A 20,200-nucleotide genomic window follows, 5' to 3' on the forward strand; every position below is an offset into this window, starting at 1 on the left:
CCCGGGGGTGGGCTCCTCTATCTCTGGGGCTGAGGTTACCGAGGTGGTCAAAAAGCTCCTCGGTGGCAGGGCCCCGGGGGTGGACGAGGTCCGCCCAGAGTTCCTCAAGGCCCTGGATGTTGTGGGGCTGTCGTGGCTGACACGACTCTGCAACATTGCGTGGACATCGGGGGCAGTGCCCTTGGACTGGCAGACTGGGGTGGTGGTCCCTCTTTTCAAGAAGGGGGACCGGAGGGTGTGTTCCAACTACAGGGGGATCACACTCCTCAGCCTCCCTGGTAAGGTCTATTCGGGGGTACTAGAGAGGAGGGTCCGCCGGATAGTCGAACCCCGGATTCAGGAGGAGCAATGCGGTTTTTCGCCCCGGTCGTGGAACTGTGGACCAGCTCTGGACCCTTGGCAGGATCCTTGAGGGTGCTTGGGAGTTTGCCCAACCAGTCCACATGTGCTTTGTGGACTTGGAGAAGGCATTCGACCGTGTCCCTCGGGGAGTCCTGTGGGGGGTTCTCCGGGAATATGGGGTTTCGGACTCCCTGATACGGGCTGTCCGTTCCCTGTATGACCGGTGCCGGAGCTTGGTCCGCATTGCCGGCAGTAAGTCGAACTCGTTTCCGGTGAGGGTTGGACTCCGCCAGGGCTGCCCTTTGTCACCGATTCTGTTCATAACTTTTATGGACAGAATTTCTAGGCGCAGCCAGGGTGTTGAGGGGGTCCGGTTTGGTGACCTCAGGATTAGGTCTCTGCTCTTTGCAGATGATGTGGTCCTGTTGGCTTCATCGCGACCTTCAGCTCTCACTGGATCGGTTCGCAGCCGAGTGTGAAGCGGCTGGAATGAAAATCAGCACCTCCAAATCCGAGACCATGGTTCTCAGCCGGAAAAGGGTGGCGTGCCCCCTCCGGATCGGGGATGAAGTCCTGCCCCAAGTGGAGGAGTTTAAGTACCTCGGGGTCTTGTTCACGAGTGAGGGAAGGATGGAACGGGAGATCGACAGGCGGATCGGTGCGGCGTCTGCAGTAATGCGGACTCTGCACCGGTCTGTCTTGGTGAAGAGGGAGCTGAGCCGAAAGGCAAAGCTCTCGATTTACCAGTCGATCTTCGTTCCTACCCTCACCTATGGTCACGAGCTTTGGGTAGTGACCGAAAGAACTAGATCGCGGGTACAAGCGGCCGAAATGAGTTTCCTCCGTAGGGTGGCTGGGCTCTCCCTTAGAGATAGGGTGAGAAGCTCGGTCATCCGGGAGGAGCTCGGAGTAGAGCCGCTGCTCCTCCGCATTGAGAAGAGCCAGATGAGGTGGCTCGGGCATCTAATTAGGATGCCTCCAGGACGCCTCCCTGGTGAGGTGTTCAGGGCACGTCCCACCGGTAGGAGGCCCCGGGGAAGACCCAGGACACGCTGGAGAGACTACGTCTCTCAGCTGGCCTGGGAACGCCTCGTGGGTCCCCCGGGAAGAGCTGGATGAAGTGGCCGGGGAGAGGGAAGTCTGGGTTTCCCTGCTTAGGCTGCTGCCCCCGCGACCCGACCCCGGATAAGCGGAAGAAAATGGATGGATGGATGGATGGCAAATACTGTAGAAGTCTGAGAAAATTTAGCTTTCATACATCAGTGAATGTATTTCCACCCCTTGTATATCTGATGTGTTTTTCTTGTTTAACTACGGTATGTCTAAAGACGCACGGCTGTTTGCTGATTGATTGGTTAAAAGTCTGGTTTGATGGTGTCAGTTGCTTTTGCTTTTATCAGCAGCTCAACTCACTGCTGTTAAAGAAAACTCATGCAAATTGACAAGCGAAAGCAAATGAAGAAAACACCTTCACCACTTGGACCTTACATAGGGTCCATCTGCAAGAACACTGCAGAATACGAAAAACACTTAAATTAGAAACAAATTAAAGAAACATAAAGACATGCACTGAAATCACGATGAGAGACGTTACAAGTACCACAGAACAAAGCAGGACTGAGTTAAAATGCAAATCAGTTTTCGAGAGATACTCAAATCTGTTGAACACACAAGGAAACTGTAAAAGACTGACATATACCCAGTTTCTTAATGCACTTGTGTTTTATGTGTTTGCTGCATTTTGTTTCCATAAATGCAATGTCTGTTCTGAAAAAATCGTGAATGCCTTTTCTTAATTTGCGTGTGTTTTGTCAGTTTTCATGTGTTTTGCTGAGTTCAAGTGCACTGAGCTCTCACGGCCAGTTATAGCCATGGAAGTTTGCAATAGGAGTAGGGCTGGGTATTGTTTAAAAGTTCAGTAATGGAAATATGATATCCAAGTTATACAGACACCAAAACGGATACTTTTTGTTACCTTCGAGGCCAATGTATACACGTCTTTCCATAAAACCTTTTGGTGCTGGCAATAGCTGTGGCTGGGGGCATCATGCTTTTGAGTTGTCAATCTATCCCATCCTTTTTTTTTTTTAAGATTATTTCTGGGGGATTTTCACATTTTTTGTTAGGACAGGAATATTAGCATGAAAGGGGTAGAGAGGGGGGATGACGTACTTTGAACCCACGGCCACTGTGTCAAGGACACAGCCTCTGCACAGCGAGACCGCTCTACCAGTTGAGACACTGGGTGCCCCCATCAATCCCATTCTTGTGAACGTGATACCTTAATTCTTCAAATTTGGCACAAACATCCATTTAGATCAGGCATGTCAAACTGGTCCACAGGGGGGCCGGTGTGGCTGCAGGTTTTTGTGCCAACCAACCAAGAGCACACAGTTTGACCAATCAACTGTCTGAAGACGGAGATCAGTTGATTAAATGAGTCAAGTCTGGTGTGCTGCTACTTGGTTGGAAACAAAACCTGCAGCCACACCGGCCCCCCTGTGGACCGGTTTGACATGCCTGATTTAGATGTAAGGATAAACTGGTCAGAATTCTGTGGACAAAGTCAGTGACAAAGGTAAATGTGACCTTGCATTAGTCTCATTCTTGTAAATGCGATACCACAAGAAGGCCTCGAGAGAATTTCCTCAAACTTGGCACAAATGTCCACTTGGACTCAACAGTGAACTGGTTTGTATTTAGTAGTCAAGATCACGGTGACCTTGTGTTTGTCTAATTCCTTTTAATGTGATATGTCAAGAGCACCTTGAGGGAATTTCCCCAAATTTGGCACAAACCTTTACCTGGAGTCAGTGTGGAACTGATAAGAATTTGGTGGTCAAAGGCTACTGTGACTTCATATTTTTGGCCATATATCAAGAATTCACAAGCTAGTTGTCACAAAATGTCATTCAAATATCTGAAAGGATAAACTGATGAAGTGATGACATTTCATAGCCAAAAGGTTGATGGTCAATTTCATTGTGAATGGAAGAGGCGACGTTTGGTCAGATACTGAATTTGTGACACTAACTGGCTTAAAATTGCTAATTGTGGAGATCTCTGTTGCTGTGATGAAGATGTGTGTAAACCATTTATGTGTTAGAATATGTGGCGTCTATGAAGCATTCTTAAGTCTCTTGGCTACATATGTCTGCGCACAGGCATGGATGTAAAATGTAGCTGCAACTGCAGTGTTTGCAGAGGCATAACCACCGCCAGGCTGTAATTCTTGTTTCCATTTGTCAAAAAAAGCTAAAGTTCTTTAAAGTTAATGTCTAAATGCAAGTCGCCATACCAGAACTTTTATGATCCAAGAATGAATAATTTATCTTTCATGCTGCAAAAGATACTTCATCACTAGGCTACAATATCTGTTTTTAGATGACAAAATAAGGGCAGCTCTGAGTTTTAAGTTTGTTAATGTCTGAGTGTTGTTCAAAGTGCAGGATTAGGGAAATTTTCTTGTCAAAGCTTTTAAAGAACATGGCTAATTTGCATGATCCACTTCAAATGAGGATGGATTATTTGGTGACTAGTACTGTAGATGAATCAGGTATTTTAATTAGATATTTTGGGGCTTGCAGAGGATACGTAGCCATGGAGGTGAAAGCTAATTTGGGAGGAGAGAGCCGGTCTGTTTTCCCAGCAGTAGGGCTTTTGCCCAGTTGTAGTGGTGCCAGTTGTTTGACTGGACTGTTGTCTGTGTACAAGCTGTTGTTTCTTGTGCTCCAACAATACTTTAATCTGTCAGCGCCTCTCTCCCTTGGACATTTGGAGGGTTTTTAGAACATATGGTCAAAATGGCAAAGAGATTAGATTCCACTCTGCTCAGTAAATATATTCATGATTGCGGCCTGTTTCTCCTTTCACAGCGAGGAACGCTGCACAAGCGCACAGACTGGAGATAGATGGAAATCGCGTGCTGTTGTTCAGACGTGGGATCAGAGCTGACACTGCCGTGCCCGGAGAGCACAACCTAAATGACCCCGACGGTGGGCGCCGCAAGCTCAGCTGCATGGCTGCTGTGCATCAGCGAGAGGCCAAGGAAGACGCCAAAGAGGCAGAGGTCATGGTGAGGTCAAACTTTGCACTTGAGCCAATGGGAAGACAAGAATAGCTGCTTAACTGCAAAGCAGAGCCAGAAAAGTCCGTCCTTTTGTCTTCTTCACTTAAATCTCAAACAGACAACAAAGACAAAGCAACAGCTTTCATTCTGGCTCTGAAACATGTCATGAGGGAGCTTTCATAGATGCGTGGAGCGTCTCCCAGACAGCCTGCCTGTGTTACAATTCTCGTGACAATGTGCCCCTCAACCCTCTGTGTTTTAGTGACTGTACAAGAAGGTGTTAATTGTTCCTCTACCCGAAGGCACATCTTGTACTTTCACCCATGGGTGCACATGCTAAATGTGATTTTGGCTGTGGTGCATGTCTGTCTCAGACATTTTACACATTACAGTTCCTGTGGTAAGACCTGTGTCTTAGTTGTTTCACACCCGCATAACAGCCAATACTATGTGGAATATAACCGAGTCTTGCTCGCACAGGAAGACAATTTTAAGAGTTGCTTTGCAATTCAATTTGGATTTGACTTTTCTGGGCTGATAGCCACGACCTAATTTGGTACAGGTTTATCCCCAGCATAATTTCAGTGCACTAGACCTGTGGAAAACCTCAGTATTATTTTTTGCTCACACACTTCGCTTTACCACCCTGATTTTGAAACTCAATTTGAGGTGTTAAATTTATTTTTAAGACAAGTACACCTATAGGCCAGAATCCCTGGCATGGTGCAGTTATTGCATCTTTAAAATATTTAAAGGGTTTAAGTGCAGCAAACGATGCCATAGTATGTTCATAGGTTTAAATTGGACTGCATTGTTATGTTAATGACGGAGGAGAGATTTAATAATTCCTTTTGTTTGTCACAAACTGTTCTAAAAGAAAAACTAAGTAGAAATTATGGGCCTGTTTACCTGTTGTTTTGGAGCAAGGCTGCAAAAAAAAAAATAAACCCAAAATTAGAGAAAACACACAAATTCCTTTCAGAATTCCTGTATTTAGTGTTACAACAGTGATGGACATTGACTCTGGATGTCCTGCATGGGTTGTTTCGACAAACCAGTAGAAAGAAAAATTGTCGTAAAGGTCATTTCAACACTTGGCCCTAAAGCAAAAGTTTATAACATCAAGCTTGCCTTCTTGTAGAGTATTGATTTTACAAACACCAGAATCTAGCCATGCATGCATTCGTTATGAAGAATGTGTAATTGGAAGCCTTGAAATACCACAGAAGTAATTGCTGAGAAAGGGACCTCGGTAACAAAAATGTCAGAAGCTTTTAAACTTTCCAACATGTTTGACACTGAGGTGAAACGCTAAGGGAGCGCTCCTGAAATGTTGGTAATTGCACAAGAAAGCAAGGATGGTAGCTGCTCTGTAAACTCTGCTTGATGTTTAAAATGAAAGTTTGGGTAGCCACTTTACAGAATGTCATGATGTATATTCCCTGGTGTTACGCTGGAATGTGTTTTTCAGTATTTGCCATTGTTTTTTGGTGTTAGGATCGGTCTAAGGAAGCCCAATTGGCCAGAGAAATTAATCGGATCATACCCTGCGAAAAGCAAAGCAAGGCAGAGGTCATATCAAGCATGCTGAGCCAAGCAATCACCACCCAGCACCTGCTCTACGCCAGCTTGGGCTCTGCTGAGTACATGGAGTTTGTCCTAAAAAATCCCTTTAATGTGCCTCAGACAGTCACCATTCACAGTGATGATCCCGAGCTCAGGTAAGCCTCTGGTGGTGGTGTCAGACTTGCACCCCGCCCTCTACTGTTTATTCTGTGTGATGATATTGTCCACTGACATAGAGGAAATCTGAGAGAGCAACTACCTGTTTGTTAGTTAATAGGTGTGTCTCCAGTCTAATACACCAACTGTGAGTATACTGTGAGTACTTTATCCTATGTTTTCTATTACCCCCCCCCCGGTCAAATTGTGCTCACACGTTCCGAGTGTGTCTCCAAAGGTGATGGTGCAGCCCTGCAGATTTTCATCCTGCTTTCAGAGAGGATGCTTCATCCAGTTTGACCCATCCCATTTGAGACATCCAGAACTTTGTTCTTTGAAGTGATGGTTGAGCAACCAATTACCACCAGTCTTGGCATTAGTGGTCGCCTATAAGTCTATAAAATACAAAATACTTAAAAGCTACAGTTGGTAAGTTTTATGAAAACAACTTTTTATCATATCTTCTGAAACTGTCACTATGTTTCGAAAGATGTATATGAAACACATAATCTGTTAAAACATTTCCCTCTTCCTCTTCCTACTGCCTCTAGTGGCATTTGCAAAAATATATCACAGCGCACAAAAAACAACCAATCAGCGCTGAAGAGTCTCTAAAGTAGCTGTCAATATTAATCACTCTTGAATTGTGGTCAAACTGTCAAACAGGGCAGCGCTGATCAAATATGAATCAAGATTATGTTACTGCACTACATTCACTTCAATTTTTTTCACAAACAAAATGGTCCAGCATGTAGGATTTAGGAGGAAATATTGGCAGAAATTGAATACAACATAATGAGTACATTTTCTTTAGTGTGTAATCACCTGAAAATAAAAATCATGTTTTCCTTACCTTAGAATGAGTTGTGTATATCTACATAAGGAGCAGGTCCTTGTCTATGGAGATCGCCATGTCACACCGCGTTGTTTCCACAGTAGCCTAGAATGGGCAGACCAAACACTGGCTCCAGATAGGATCATTATGTCTGTTTATTTTTAAAAGGAAGAGACCTCTGTCTATAATTCAGCTCTGGGTAAAATCCTCCTGAACATTGAACACTGAAGAAATTCTGTCCTTGAGTTTTAGCTCGTTGCAGTCTGCAATCTTCACCCCTAGATGCCACTCAATTGTACACACTTCACTTTTAAACCCTACACTATGTTTCTGAAAACAACTGAGGGGATGCAGTAATAGAATCTTTATTTATATTTGATCAGCATTGCCTCGTTTGACAGTGTGTTCACGAGCAGTGATTGACACGACTGACAACTGCGTGAAAAACTCCTTGGCTCTTATTGGTAGTTTTTGTTAATATGCCATAATGCCATCAGAAGTACTTCACGACAGTAGAATAGGCAGAGGAATTTTTTTTTTTCACAGATTATTTGTCTCATTAAGTGCTGTGTGAATAAAGTGAAAGTTTCAGCAAATATGAAAAAAATGTGTTTTTCATAAAAGTTACCAACTTCAGCTTTAACAGTAGAGGGCAGTAAGCAACATTTTACTGGCATTGATCCATTGTTGATACAAGAGGAATAAGAAAAAGATGTATCTCTACACTTAATGTCTATACTGTGTAGAATAAGTCACGAGTGGCGTCCTATCCTGTAGATAATTTACTACCAACCAACTCATAATTCTCATTTTTGAAGGCCGCTTCAAACCATTGCTGCCTTCAAACTAAAGGTAAAGTGTCACTTCCTCAAATTTCAGGTGGAGCTCACAGTGCTGTTAATCATGACTGCTTATTCATGATGCTGACTTAAACATTTCGGCTATCACATTCATTGCATTATCTTTGAAACCTCTACACTCTTTTTATACAACTGTACAGTGGAAATACCTTTTTGTTTAGATTCAGGTCATGTATTGTTTGTGAAGTGAAAAAAATGTACCTATCATAAAATATACAGTCATTTTAATTTGTCTTTAAATGTTTAAAACACATTATGATATAGTTAATCCATATATATTTTGTTTGAGAAAAGCTGGTGTTACAACGTATAGCCCATGCAGTGCTGTAAAAAGAGAAACAAACATGACTAAAAGGAATGTCGATCTGAACTAAAATACAGAGAATCTGCCATGTAGTGATAAAAACTGCTTTATAAAAATGATTAAGATACTAGAAAGCCAAGATGGAGTGCGGTCAGGAAGATGATTGCTTGCATGACTACGTGTTTTATTCAGGTTGTAGGAGTCTGTTCACAGCTCTCTCACTGTTTTAATATGATGCATGTGTATGTAGGTGTAAAGCAAAGTGCGTGTTTGCATGTGTGCCTGTTTTAGCGTTTAAAATTGGTTTTATTTACTCTTTAGACACATCTTATTTGCATGTGGTGGTTGATTTTCTTTCGTTTTGAATTTTCTAATTTGAGACATCAGTCGTGTGTTTGTGTGTGTGTGTCTGTGTGCGCACACTTTACACATTTTAATTTTATTCACAGTTTTGAGACGTGTTTTTCTTTTTCATGAATAAACAAGATAAATTATTAGTTTGACAGTAAATAGCGGCAACATTTCCGAACACGTTTTGCACATGTGTGTCACAATGAATAAATAAGATATATGCAACATTCCACTTTACTGTTAACACACGCTGCAGGCCTATAAACAAAGAAGATTCCAGCTCTTTCAGCAGCACAATCGGTTGTCCTTGACGCAGATGCAGACGTAAAGCTGGTGATATGCTAAATAACCCCTTTAATCCACACATAGAAGCCATTATGGTTGATATTTCCTGGATCACCCGTTCTTGATATCCATGCTGTGTTTGTTTCCTTCAGTTTGCGTCGTCGTTAATCCCTCAGCACTGAATCTTTTGTTATGGATTCTGCTCATGCCCGAGCTTTTGGATTAACATATATCACGTTGATCAACAAAGGCTGGAGTGCGCCATGGATGAATCATTATGGCATTAGCCTGGCCACCGGGCCTACCAGGTCTAATTGAGAGTCATCAATCCCTGCATCTGTCCTCTCTCGGCTTAGCGCCCTCTTAGTTTATTTATATATTTCCGGATGAGGCAGCGTGACACTTTACACCAAACCGTCTGCCACCTCTATCAAGAGCCAGAAATGTGTAAATTAGCAAGGAAGCTCCTGCATTTGATGTGTTTCTACCACAGCACTGTGGGTTTCAGAGCCAGATTCAGGTCACGTATTCAGGTAGAAACAGTTCATTTCGCCTAGAACACTTTTATAATTTTATGACACTGTGGTTTTATTAAATTTTCAGTAGTGTTATATGTGTTATGTATGTGACTGTGTAATCTGTAGAAGAGGTGAGATATGATGGGAGGAAAATTCAAGTCATTACTAAGTATATCAGACTTGAATGATTTTAATATAACTGCTTTCTGGGTTTATTTCACTTTTTACCAGGAAGCTTGGGATTTCTCAGGATTAAGTTGTAACGGTAGAGCATTCTTCTGGAATCTGATTTGTGGATGGAACTCTTCATGTCTGATTAACTCACTTTTTGAACTGCCTGCAGCGTTTTTTTATTATGAATTTTGTACTTGTACCAACTAAAAAATAATATTTTGCCACAAGGCTGAACATGTGCAGTAGTTTTTTAGAAATGACTGCTGACCATGATAATGCATTTCAGGTTTGGATCTTAGTGTTTGTTCTTTTCAGTTCAGACATTAGCCTGCTGGACGACACCATATCAAGGCCATTATAGGTTAAATAAAATATAGAGTCCATCCATCCATCCATTGTCTACCGCTTATCCTGGGTCGGGTCGCGGGGGCAGCAGCCTAAGTAGGGAAGCCCAGACTTCCCTCTCCCCGTCCACTTCCTCCAGCTCTTCCCGTGGAATTCCGAGGCGTTCCCAGGCCAGCTGTGAGACATAGTCTCTCCAGCGTGTCCTGGGTCTTCCCCTGGGCCTCCTACCGGTGGGACGTGCCCTGAACACCTCACCAGGGAGGCGTCCCGGAGGCATCCTGATTAGATGCCCAAGCCGGCTCATCTGGCTCTTCTCAACGAGGAGGAGTAGCAGCTCTACTCCGAGCTCCTCCTGGATGACCAAGCTTCTTACCCTATCTCTAAGGGAGAGCCCAGCCACCTTATGTAGGAAGCTCATTTCGGCCGCTTGTACCCGCGATCTTGTTAAAATACAGAGTCCTAAAAAAAAGAATCTTAAAATGTCTTATGTCCCACTTGCCTTAAGTTGATCTGAGATCAAATGCCATAAAGTCTGGTGACATTTTAAAAAGGGACAAAGACGATTTTGGAAGGAAGCTGTGTTGGATGAATGGATAGAGTTTAGGACCTTTTGTATGCACGCTGGTGATAGCCAAAGCCAGAGGCATTATGTTTTCTGTTTGTTCATCCTTTCATCCATCTGTCCGTCCTTCCATCCTTCTGTCCTTCCGTCTGGCACATTCGTATGAACATGATATCTCAACAATGCCTCAGTGGAATTTCTCCAAATATGACACAAGCATTCACTTGGACTCAATGATGAGCTGATTAGATTTTGGTGGTCAGAGGTCAAGGTTACAATTTAAGACTTTAATCTTAGAAATTAACATGCTTTCTCAGAATATTACGCCTTTCCCCTGGCAGTGGTCCTGATACACTGCCGTACTACGGGACACAAACACACGCGCATACGAAAAATTCTGGTTGCCTCAGGACTGTTTCCTAGTAAAGTTATTTGACTTAACTGAAAATTCCCTAAAAGTCCTTGGACCTGAATTCCCAGTATTCAACCCTCATCTATATGTCATTGCCACATCTAAATCTGTTTTTGAGAAGTACAAAATGCATTAGTTGTCCTTGAGGCAACATGAAATATTTTTTACACCTGCCAAGTCTATAAAGGGCTACACAATATGTACACAAACAACAGCCTCCTCCAGTTATCCTGGGCTGCATGAACGATAGCTAGGCCAGTGCACTGAGGCTACTCTGCTGTTACTTCCTTGTCAATATTTTAACCAATATTTGACAAGGAGCTTTCTTTGGAACACAAGCAAGGCCTTGGGTGAGCTCTTTGTTCTACAGAAACAAACAGAAAAAAAGAGCCTGACCCTCAACCTGAAATCCAGCATCAGGCTTTGAAGGGAGAGTACTTAGAGAGACTAGGCTAGCTCTAGCTTTGATGTCTGCAGTGGTTTAGAGCCCAGAGGCTCCTCTTGAAGTGGAGGACGCGTTTGCTACCTGTTGCCATCCATTTTGCATGGCTACCTTTTACACTTGGCCTCACAGAGCAGAGTGTGAGCCATGTGTGCTGGTTTGCAGAGTGATAGGGGACTACATCTCCTCTGCACCTGTCCACGCCGCTGCTTTATCTCTTATTATTCCTCCCTCTCATTATCTGTCGTCTTCTCTGAGATTTCCCAACACTGAATTCATTCAAGTCTCACTCTTGATATCCTTTAATCATCTTTATTTTGTTCCGTCTTTGTTTTTTCTCAGCCTGTTTGTCCTCTTCACCTCCTACCTTGTTCTATTTTCTTTCTTTAAAAATGAATTCAATCAACCCGTGTGTTTTTTCATGGAGGCTCAGGTGAAACACACACACACACACACACACACACACACGAGACTCTTTGTTGTTATGATAAGCCACAGGCAAAATGTTTTATTCCAAGTGCACAGGTGGGAATCTCCAAATAAGTTTCATGGAATTGACTGTTGCATCTTGCTCTAATGTTAGCAAGGTGGGTCCCTGAAAAATTCATAAACTCTCGCTCTCCTATTGAGAGAAATCCTCCTCTCCATGCCCATGGGTTGGAACCTTTGAAGTTTAAAGCAGCACTTCCCTTTATGCATTTGTGCGTGAAATTTTTCCATTCAAAGGAAGAGGAAAGAGCGGAGACGAGACCTCCCTCTGTTGGAATGTGTTATCTGTTCCTGTTGCTTTCTCCTTGGAAATCCATTTGTTGGGGATTGGAGGGGGCTTTCAGTGACCTCTATACAATTTTATGAAAGCTGCCGTCAGTAATTAAAAGTAAGCATTGTGTTCCTTGTGTTGACTGCTCGACCGTGGAATTAGCTCGATTGTTGGCTGTACAGTGAACTTTACATTGCTAGAATTGGTTTTTAAGAATGGGCGATCAGTTGTGTTTGTCTGTACTAAAGGGAATTGTACTGTCTAGATGGGTTGCTGGATCCCTTGAAGAGATTAGATCCGGTATGTAAGAAATATTTACCATGGTTCTCCATGGTCACACACCAAACATAAAGAATATTTCCTTCTGGCAGGCAAAATCAACCATTCTTTTTTGAAACTGTCTTCCCCAAGTCACCCAAAATTTAAAAAATGCAATTTTTACTTGTGCTATATATCAATCCAAATTAGTATTGGTGTGAGTCGCCGAGTGTTGGAGATATCGGTGAACAGGGAAGTGCAACAGAAAATCCCTGGAGTACCTGTTTAATTTCATTTTCACAATACATCATTATTTTCGATAGCAACATCAATTGATTATTACATTCAAAACTCTTCTATTTCAGCAAATACAGGGCACAATTCCGCAAAGTATTCTGTGGGTAGACATGCTGAGAGCCCAGAGGCTTAATGCTAATGTTTTTTAATTGTCCTCTGATAACACCATCAGGCTAAATTTCCCCTTGCACACACACACACACACATGCACACACAAAAATAAAATCTAGAAAATCTAATTTATAGATATAGAGATATAGATACCTATTAAATTTCAAGGTTTAATTCATAACCTAATTGATTTTAACTGTTACAGTATTTAGCTTTTTTGTTTTTAACCTTTTGGTTTTAAATTGATGAAGTTATATATTCTTCTTGTACTGCTATATGTTTTAAGTTGTGTTGAACATACCTTGGCACCACTGAAAATGAGGGTTCTTCCTCAGTGTGTTCTCTGAGGTTTTAGTTAAGATAAATGAATGAAAGAATTAATTTTACCGAGAACATTCAGGCTTTTCTAGATTAACCCTTTACATTTTCCCTATGACCTTTCCAGTACAATCAAATAATAACCCTTTAAAACCTGAGCAAATTGGCTTGACTTATTTAAAAATCATGGGAAGATTGTAATGAGAAGCGAAAGAAGAAATTACCCAAAAAATAACAAGAAATGTGTAAAAAGTACAGGAAGAAAAAATTTAAAAAATTACATAATTCTGTAAAATAATTTAAAAAATGTTATTTACATATGTTTCCCCAGCTTTTTTCTGTTTTCCTGAGACATTTTTTCCAAGCTTTTAAAAAATAATTTTCTAAATCTACTAATTTCTTGCAATTTGGGGTTCTTTTCAGATCAAGTTGCTCATTTCCTTCTTTCCCCGTGTTTTTTAAAGAACTCGCACCAATTTGGTCAGAATTCAAGGGTTTAAATATTTGTGAAATGTGCCTGAAGCAGCTGAAGAAAAGTGATGTTGCTTTAGGTTTCAAAGGGTTAAGGTTGTAATAAAATTGGCTGAGCACATTCATGTTCAAGCGATGAAACCAAGTGATTTTCATTTATTTTTGATAGCTACTGATTATAGTCCCAGACCCTTTTCTCTTCCGCCACAGCCTGTATGTTTAGCCAAACTTCTGTTAAACATTAAATAAAAGCAAAAACATCAGAATGTTGTTTGTTCTGTTAGGTGCTATTTCATCATACTGTAGGAATGAAGCAAAGTTCAGCAGAAAAGTTTTAGTCTTTTATTCCTGATATTGTAACAAGTCTGACTTTTTATCCTGGATGGATCCCTTAAAGATATACAAAAGCCTGCTTTCATCTCCCTCATGTGCTTTAATCTTTCCATCCAGTGTCATCACTAACACAGAGGAGTGGGGTTACTTCAAAGTACTAACCAAAACCCCAACCCCACTGGAGGAGAACATGTTCCACTTGGAGGAAGGAGCTCCAGGTCCTAGGGTTTACCTCCGGCCCAAGGAGAACATCCATATCCCCCTGAAATACCAGAGTTTCCTGTGCGACCACACCATGGCCCTTCAGGTACAGTTGAGACCAAATGCTGATGGAGCAGTTAGGATTGGTCAGCTGTTAAATCTATGTTTCAGGAATGGTAATTCTTGCAGGATGCAGTATTTTTGACAAATAGGACTGTATTTCAGCAGTCAGATGTTATGCATGGATTCAACCAGTCACCACACATTTCCATCACCACAGATGAAAGAGCAAAGTTACTCTCTCCTTCTAACTTCTGATGTCACAGTACTTCAGAAGTGTACTTATTGATTCCAGTTCTGACAAAATCTTTTTTTTTTTTGAAGTGATTGGCCTTGAATGGTCCAAAGATGTGTGCTTGGTTTGGGAACAGTGTGGGAATAAGCAGTAATAAAAGTTGAAATTTCATTGATGTAAATGTCACTACACCTCAAGGATTATTAAACATGATCTATTCCAAGGGCAAGTTATACACATGTAATGGCAACTCGAGCTCGACAGTTAATTTGATGCCAGAAGGACCGTTTGAAATGAATGTCGTTTAAACAGGCTGTGCTCTTATCTCCTGTAGATGACTTGGGGGGGGTTACACCCTTGGGTTCTGTTCTGCTTCTTGTGATCATTTACAGTTTTCTTGCCTGAAGTGCACATATGATATTTTCTTTGCTGTCATTGGCTGATTTTTGGCAGATGATCACTTTGATAACTATTGTGTTTCTTATCATCTCGTCACAGGGACCAAGCTACCCACCGATAGGCAAAGGTTCTCAGGTGGCCAAGAAGATTCTGTCCAATGTTGTTGCTGCCAAGACTATCAAGGTAAAGAGCGGTCTGCTTATGCTTTGTGCAATATTTTCTGTGTATTGTACCGTTATTATCTGTTTCTTTAGTCACCTGCTTCTCAATCCATCGCTTGTTTGTCTCCAGGCTGGAATTATAGTAAGCTATGGATTTAAGATGCTATGTGGATGTGCAGTATGTTTCTGCTATGATAAGAGCTTCAATGCAGTCTATTTTAAACATTCCTAGCATCTTAAGGTCCAGATATTGTTATTTTATGTCTTCTTAGTCAGCAATAGCCATGGCCTGTTTTTGGGTTGTCTGTACGTATGTCTGAATGTCTCATTCTTGTGAACACGATATCTCAAGAACCCCTTGAGGCAATTTCTTCAAATTTGGCACAAATGTCCACTTGAACTCAACAATAAACTGATCATATTTGGCCATGAAAAGTCAAAGGTCAAGGTCCCTGTAACCTCATCTGTCTCATTATTGTGAACTCAGTATCTCAAGAACAGCTCCAGGGATTTTTTTCAAATTTGGCACAAACGTTCACTTGGACTTAACGATGAACTGTTCCTATTTTGGTGGCCAAAGGTCACTGTTACCTTGTATTCATCTCATTTTTGTGAATGTGATTTCTCAAGAACACCTTTGGGAAATTTCTTTGAATTTGACACAAACATTCATAAGATATAATAATAAAGTCTCAACTTTGCTGTGACATAATAATGTTCTGCAAAAACACCTTTCTGGCCATTATCCAAAGTCATAACTTTGAATAATGGAGCAGAAGAAAAAACATTTGGTCAGATACTGAATTACTGACACTAATTTTGGATGCCCACCTTGAAACTGTGATGATTGTACAGATCCTCTCTGCTGCTGGGGGAGAGATGTGTGTGAAGCATCGATGTTTTCACAGACATGGATGTCAGCTGTAAGTTAAACTTGAGTGGTTTTTACATACAACCATGAGACAGTAATTCTAGTTTATTCAGATGAGTAGAGGAAGACAAAGCCTAAACTAGTACGATGCTTTTGATCTGGAATTTAGTCGGGTTAACTGTCTTATCTGGTACATCCCTGAGTCTAACAGCATCTAGTGTACAGACACACTCCCAGACAAGTCTCTGCGGAGTGGCAGTGCACCGCCTCCTCCCTCCTCTCCTCTCCCACACAGCCACAGCGCAGACACAAAGAACACTTTGAAGTGTCAACTATTTAAAAAGTTACACTAGCCAGACATGATTGTCAAGCAAAATTATATGCTGGAAATCACTTTTATCTTACTGAACATTGTTTATCTTCTCCAACTGGCAAATGTCAGGCTGGAGGGTTAAACTATCTCCAATTGGAGGACAGCTTGACAAGTCTGGCTAATCTACTTTAAATGAGCCATGCATGTATAGTATTACTCTGAAGTTATTTTCCCTTTTTATGTGCTTATTCAACCGTTTATAATATGCAAGAAGTTTAGAGGAGGGAGAAACAATGTGAATGTGCTTGTTCGGATGTATTTCAGATAAGACGATGTGCTCTATATCTCCATGTGATGTAATGTGCTCTGCAGCCCCTGTTTGCTTCAGCTGTCACCAAAATAAACTTCTGTTCCTCATGAAATGGCTCAGATAGAAATTTTGGACTGCTCTCTACCGACATGAGCGTAAACGGCCGCATTTATGCTGCTAAAAAAATATATCCATCACTGTTCGCTACCTGCAGTACCTCACAATAATCCTGTTGTTCATGTAGAGTACAGTACCCCGAAGCTCTCCCATTGCACGGGGTGATGAAATGTTTGCCAGTCTGCCAAGTCTGTGTGTGTGCTGTGCGTCTGCCTCGGGTGTGTGTGTGTGTTTGTGTGCCAGTGTCAGCACTGCTGCTCTGAGCAAAAATCCTGTCAAGAGGTCAAAGAGGTCGGGTCTGGATCAAATCTGTGTCCCGCTAAAACTGACAAGCCCCAACAGCAGAGCTGTCAGGATGCCAGCTTTGGCACCGCTGTCAGTCAGCACACATCACCAGAGCCAGATATGGGCTACTATTGCAGGTCAGCATGGGCTTGCAAATCTGACGCATCAACAGTTTGGACAGCTGCTGTTTGGCAGGGATCAACTTCTGAGTTTGTGAATCAATGACCAAAATGTGGAAAGTTAACTTCTGTACTTCTAACTATAGTGCATTACTCGTAACTAGATATTTAAATCTGTTATGCAGTTTCACTGAAAGTTCTCTTAGTTACTTGGAACTCTTTGTATTGTAGCACTGCTGAGATTTACTTGCACAATGTCTGTTTGTATAAATATACATGTGTATATATCAATCTGAGAAATATTTGCACAAACTGCTGCGGTGGAATTTATCTTGTGTAATAATGATACTCTACACTTTGTAGTATGTGGACACTCATACATTACACCTATATTTTCAATGAAATGATTGTTAATCAGCTTTAATGTGCTGCTACTATAGCCTCCAATCAGTGCAAAACCTTTAAAGAGGAGTGGAGTCGACTTCTCTGTTAAGGCTTTCCAAAAGATTTTGGAACCTGACTGCAGGGATTTGCTCCCATTCAGCCATAAGTGTATTAGTGAGGTTAAAAAGTGAAGTTGATAAGGTCTGGCACGTAGTCAGTGTTCCAGATCATCCCACAGGTGTTGGATGGGGTTGAGGTCAAAGCTCTGTGCAAGCCAGTCGAGTGTTTTCAAGAATTAACTCAGAAAAAAAGCTCACATTATAAGCCATGACATACTAGATCTTCTCTGGACCTCACAATAGGAAAGTGTTGGTAAGAACAAATAACCAGTACAATGATTTTTGCCTCCTTAAGAGTTTCTTCTTATGTTTCTAGAGTTTTTTTTTCTGGATAGTGTGCAATGAGGTTAAAACTATATCAGCTGCTCTGAAAGCTGCAGTAGAGGAAAGGCCATGAGCTCACTAATGACAAACGTTTATATTTGATGGGGATCTGGCAGTTATTTGATAAACTACGTGGAACAGATTTTGGCCTAACATTGACTAAGAGTAAAGTTTGTGGAATTATAAAACTGAAAATAGGTTATTCATTAGAGAGCATGAATACATTTCTTTCTACAATACATATCTTATTAATCTGTCCATTAGATTCTTATGTACAAGTGGAATTTCTAGCTTGATTTTGGCACAGTGCAGGGCAGAGTATCAGCTTAAATATATGCCTGGCGCAATCAGCAACTTCCAGGACTGAAAAATGAAGCCAACATGGATGTGTCAAAAACTGCAGTTATTTGAATGAGCACTTAATGCTGTCTCTAGAAGCCAGTCAATCACAATGGACGCCTATGTTAAAATGTCCAATTTTACAGCAGAAATAAACCTGTTTACAGCCTGGTACAAAAGAGAGTTTTGATCTCTATTGCTAATTTTCCCCGTCATGATATGCGGGTTAATTTTTATATAACTCATTTGTTTATTTTCTAAGTAAGGGCAAAGCCACTTGAGTGAAAGGTTGTCTGTGTTGCATTGCTGCGGTGTGTGAGGGAGATCCAACCCTCGCTCCTCTATAGCTTATGCCTCTCAACCAAATATGGTCCCTATTGGCCTCAGAAACCAAGATAGCGATTGTCAAAATGCGGAACTTGAAGCTTCAAAATGGAAGTCCAAGTCAGGGTAGCTACAGCTATTATTTTTACAGTCTACCATATTTTGGCATCATTGGAATGGCAGTCTATAAATGTCTGGAGACATGAATACTCACAGCAGATTACCTGTGAGTCAGTCCGTGACATTTCCAGATACATTTTTTCTTGGGTTACAAGTGTTGGATAAGTGGAAATTCTGACCTGACAGTGGTTTCATACATAGGTCAGAAGGTCAGAAAAAATTTCTCGAAAAAATTTCTCGAGGGTCCTTGTATAACTGCAGTATATATGACCAATGTGACCCAAAATGTCAAAAAGACAGACAGCGATTTAGGCTTTAGGCCACCTTGCTAACTTGTCTCCACCTCCGAATAGTTCTCTACTAAAGTGCTGTTTGAAATACTCAATAAAATATTCTTAGCACTATAGTACGTAATTCAGCGGCTTCCTTATTGTTCATATCCCGCAGTTTAGTCAAAGGTTATCCATAATTTCTCATCTCAACTCGAGTTATGTATAGCATCACATCACATAAATCAAACCAGCGAACACTATTCTGAGATGATGTAAAGTATGATCTTACCTGAGACGGCCAGCAACTCCAATGTGTTTGCATACGTGGTAAACATAAAAACCACACTTCCTCTCTACTCCTCAATGAGAGCCCAGTCTTCCTCTAAATAAGCTCTCATCATGCAGTTATAATTAGCCATATATTGCAGCCAGTATGTGATTATAAGAATATTACCATATACCAGCTATCATATGCAACCATATGTAATTAGTGCATAAGTATGAAGACATTCATGTTGATTTGCACAGATCAGATCCTGAAGGCTATTTTAATGCAGCAAACTTCAAAGCACACCCAGCAGGTCTGTAGAGGTTTTAGCAGCTGGATTGAAGCCAACTTTTTTTATTCTAGTATGCAGCGTGCTCCATCATCATCAAACTCTCTGGTGGATTTTGAAATAAAACTTCTCAAAGGCTGTTTTTTAAAAAGCTGTATATGTTGTTTAAAGCTGAATTGCCTCGGGAGGAAAACATGGCAACTCCAGTTATGTACTTCACTAAAGACAGCCAAGAAATTAGAGTGTAGGGATTCTCTAAATGTCTAATGACACAGGACCGGGTTTGTTTGAGCGTACAGGTGAACTAATGAAATTACAAGCTCTCGTATGGTTTTAAATAAAACCCCATAGCCAAATGTGTTTGGAAGAGAAAGTGACAATGGTGGAATTATCCACTGTTAACATTCGTCACAGTGTATGGCTCGACATCCTTGTTCAACTTTAATGCACTGTGCTTGGCATTGTTGTGCACACAGTTTTACTGAGCACTGATTTTTACAAACATTTCAGGTACTCTAATGTTTACATATATACCTTCAAATACAGTGTTTCGGATCAATTCTTCCAAGCCTTTGGGCTGGGACTTCCCATTGGGGTCCAAAGATAAAGTCGTTTGATGAATACTTGAAAGGAAAAATATACATTTCTTTTGTGTGTACATTTAAAGTATTTTCTGGATTTAGCCTTTTTTCTCTCGAGAGTGCATTTTTCTGCTCATCAGGGCTTTAATCATCCTCTAAATGAAACTGTTTGAGAAGTTGTTTTTTTTTTAAAAAAATCACCATTTGGTGGGCTGCCTCAGGGTTTATGAACAAAGTAAGTGCAAAATAAGGCTAATAACTTTTGACAGGGCATCACAAGTAGATAAAAGAGTTTTTTAGGGGGTCACAACCTGAAGGTTGGACAACACTGCTTTAAATA

At 41.3% G+C, this 20,200-nt stretch overlaps 1 protein-coding gene across 2 annotated transcripts in view; it reads left to right on the plus strand.

Annotated features, from left to right (window-relative positions):
• Positions 1-20,200, plus strand: part of nphp4 (nephronophthisis 4) — a 198,305-nt gene that overhangs the window by 160,761 nt on the left and 17,344 nt on the right. For both annotated transcript variants that reach the window (XM_042491381.2, XM_088082428.1), the window contains exons 19-22: positions 4,218-4,417; positions 5,909-6,132; positions 13,887-14,076; positions 14,764-14,847. In XM_042491381.2, the coding sequence (XP_042347315.2) occupies positions 4,218-4,417; positions 5,909-6,132; positions 13,887-14,076; positions 14,764-14,847 (698 nt within the window). The remainder of the gene's footprint in view (positions 1-4,217; positions 4,418-5,908; positions 6,133-13,886; positions 14,077-14,763; positions 14,848-20,200) is intronic.

Source organism: Plectropomus leopardus, chromosome 9 (genome assembly GCF_026936395.1).
Source record: "Plectropomus leopardus strain MGB_pleo_1.0 chromosome 9, ASM2693639v1, whole genome shotgun sequence".
In the NCBI taxonomy this organism is placed as follows: domain Eukaryota; kingdom Metazoa; phylum Chordata; class Actinopteri; order Perciformes; family Serranidae; genus Plectropomus; species Plectropomus leopardus.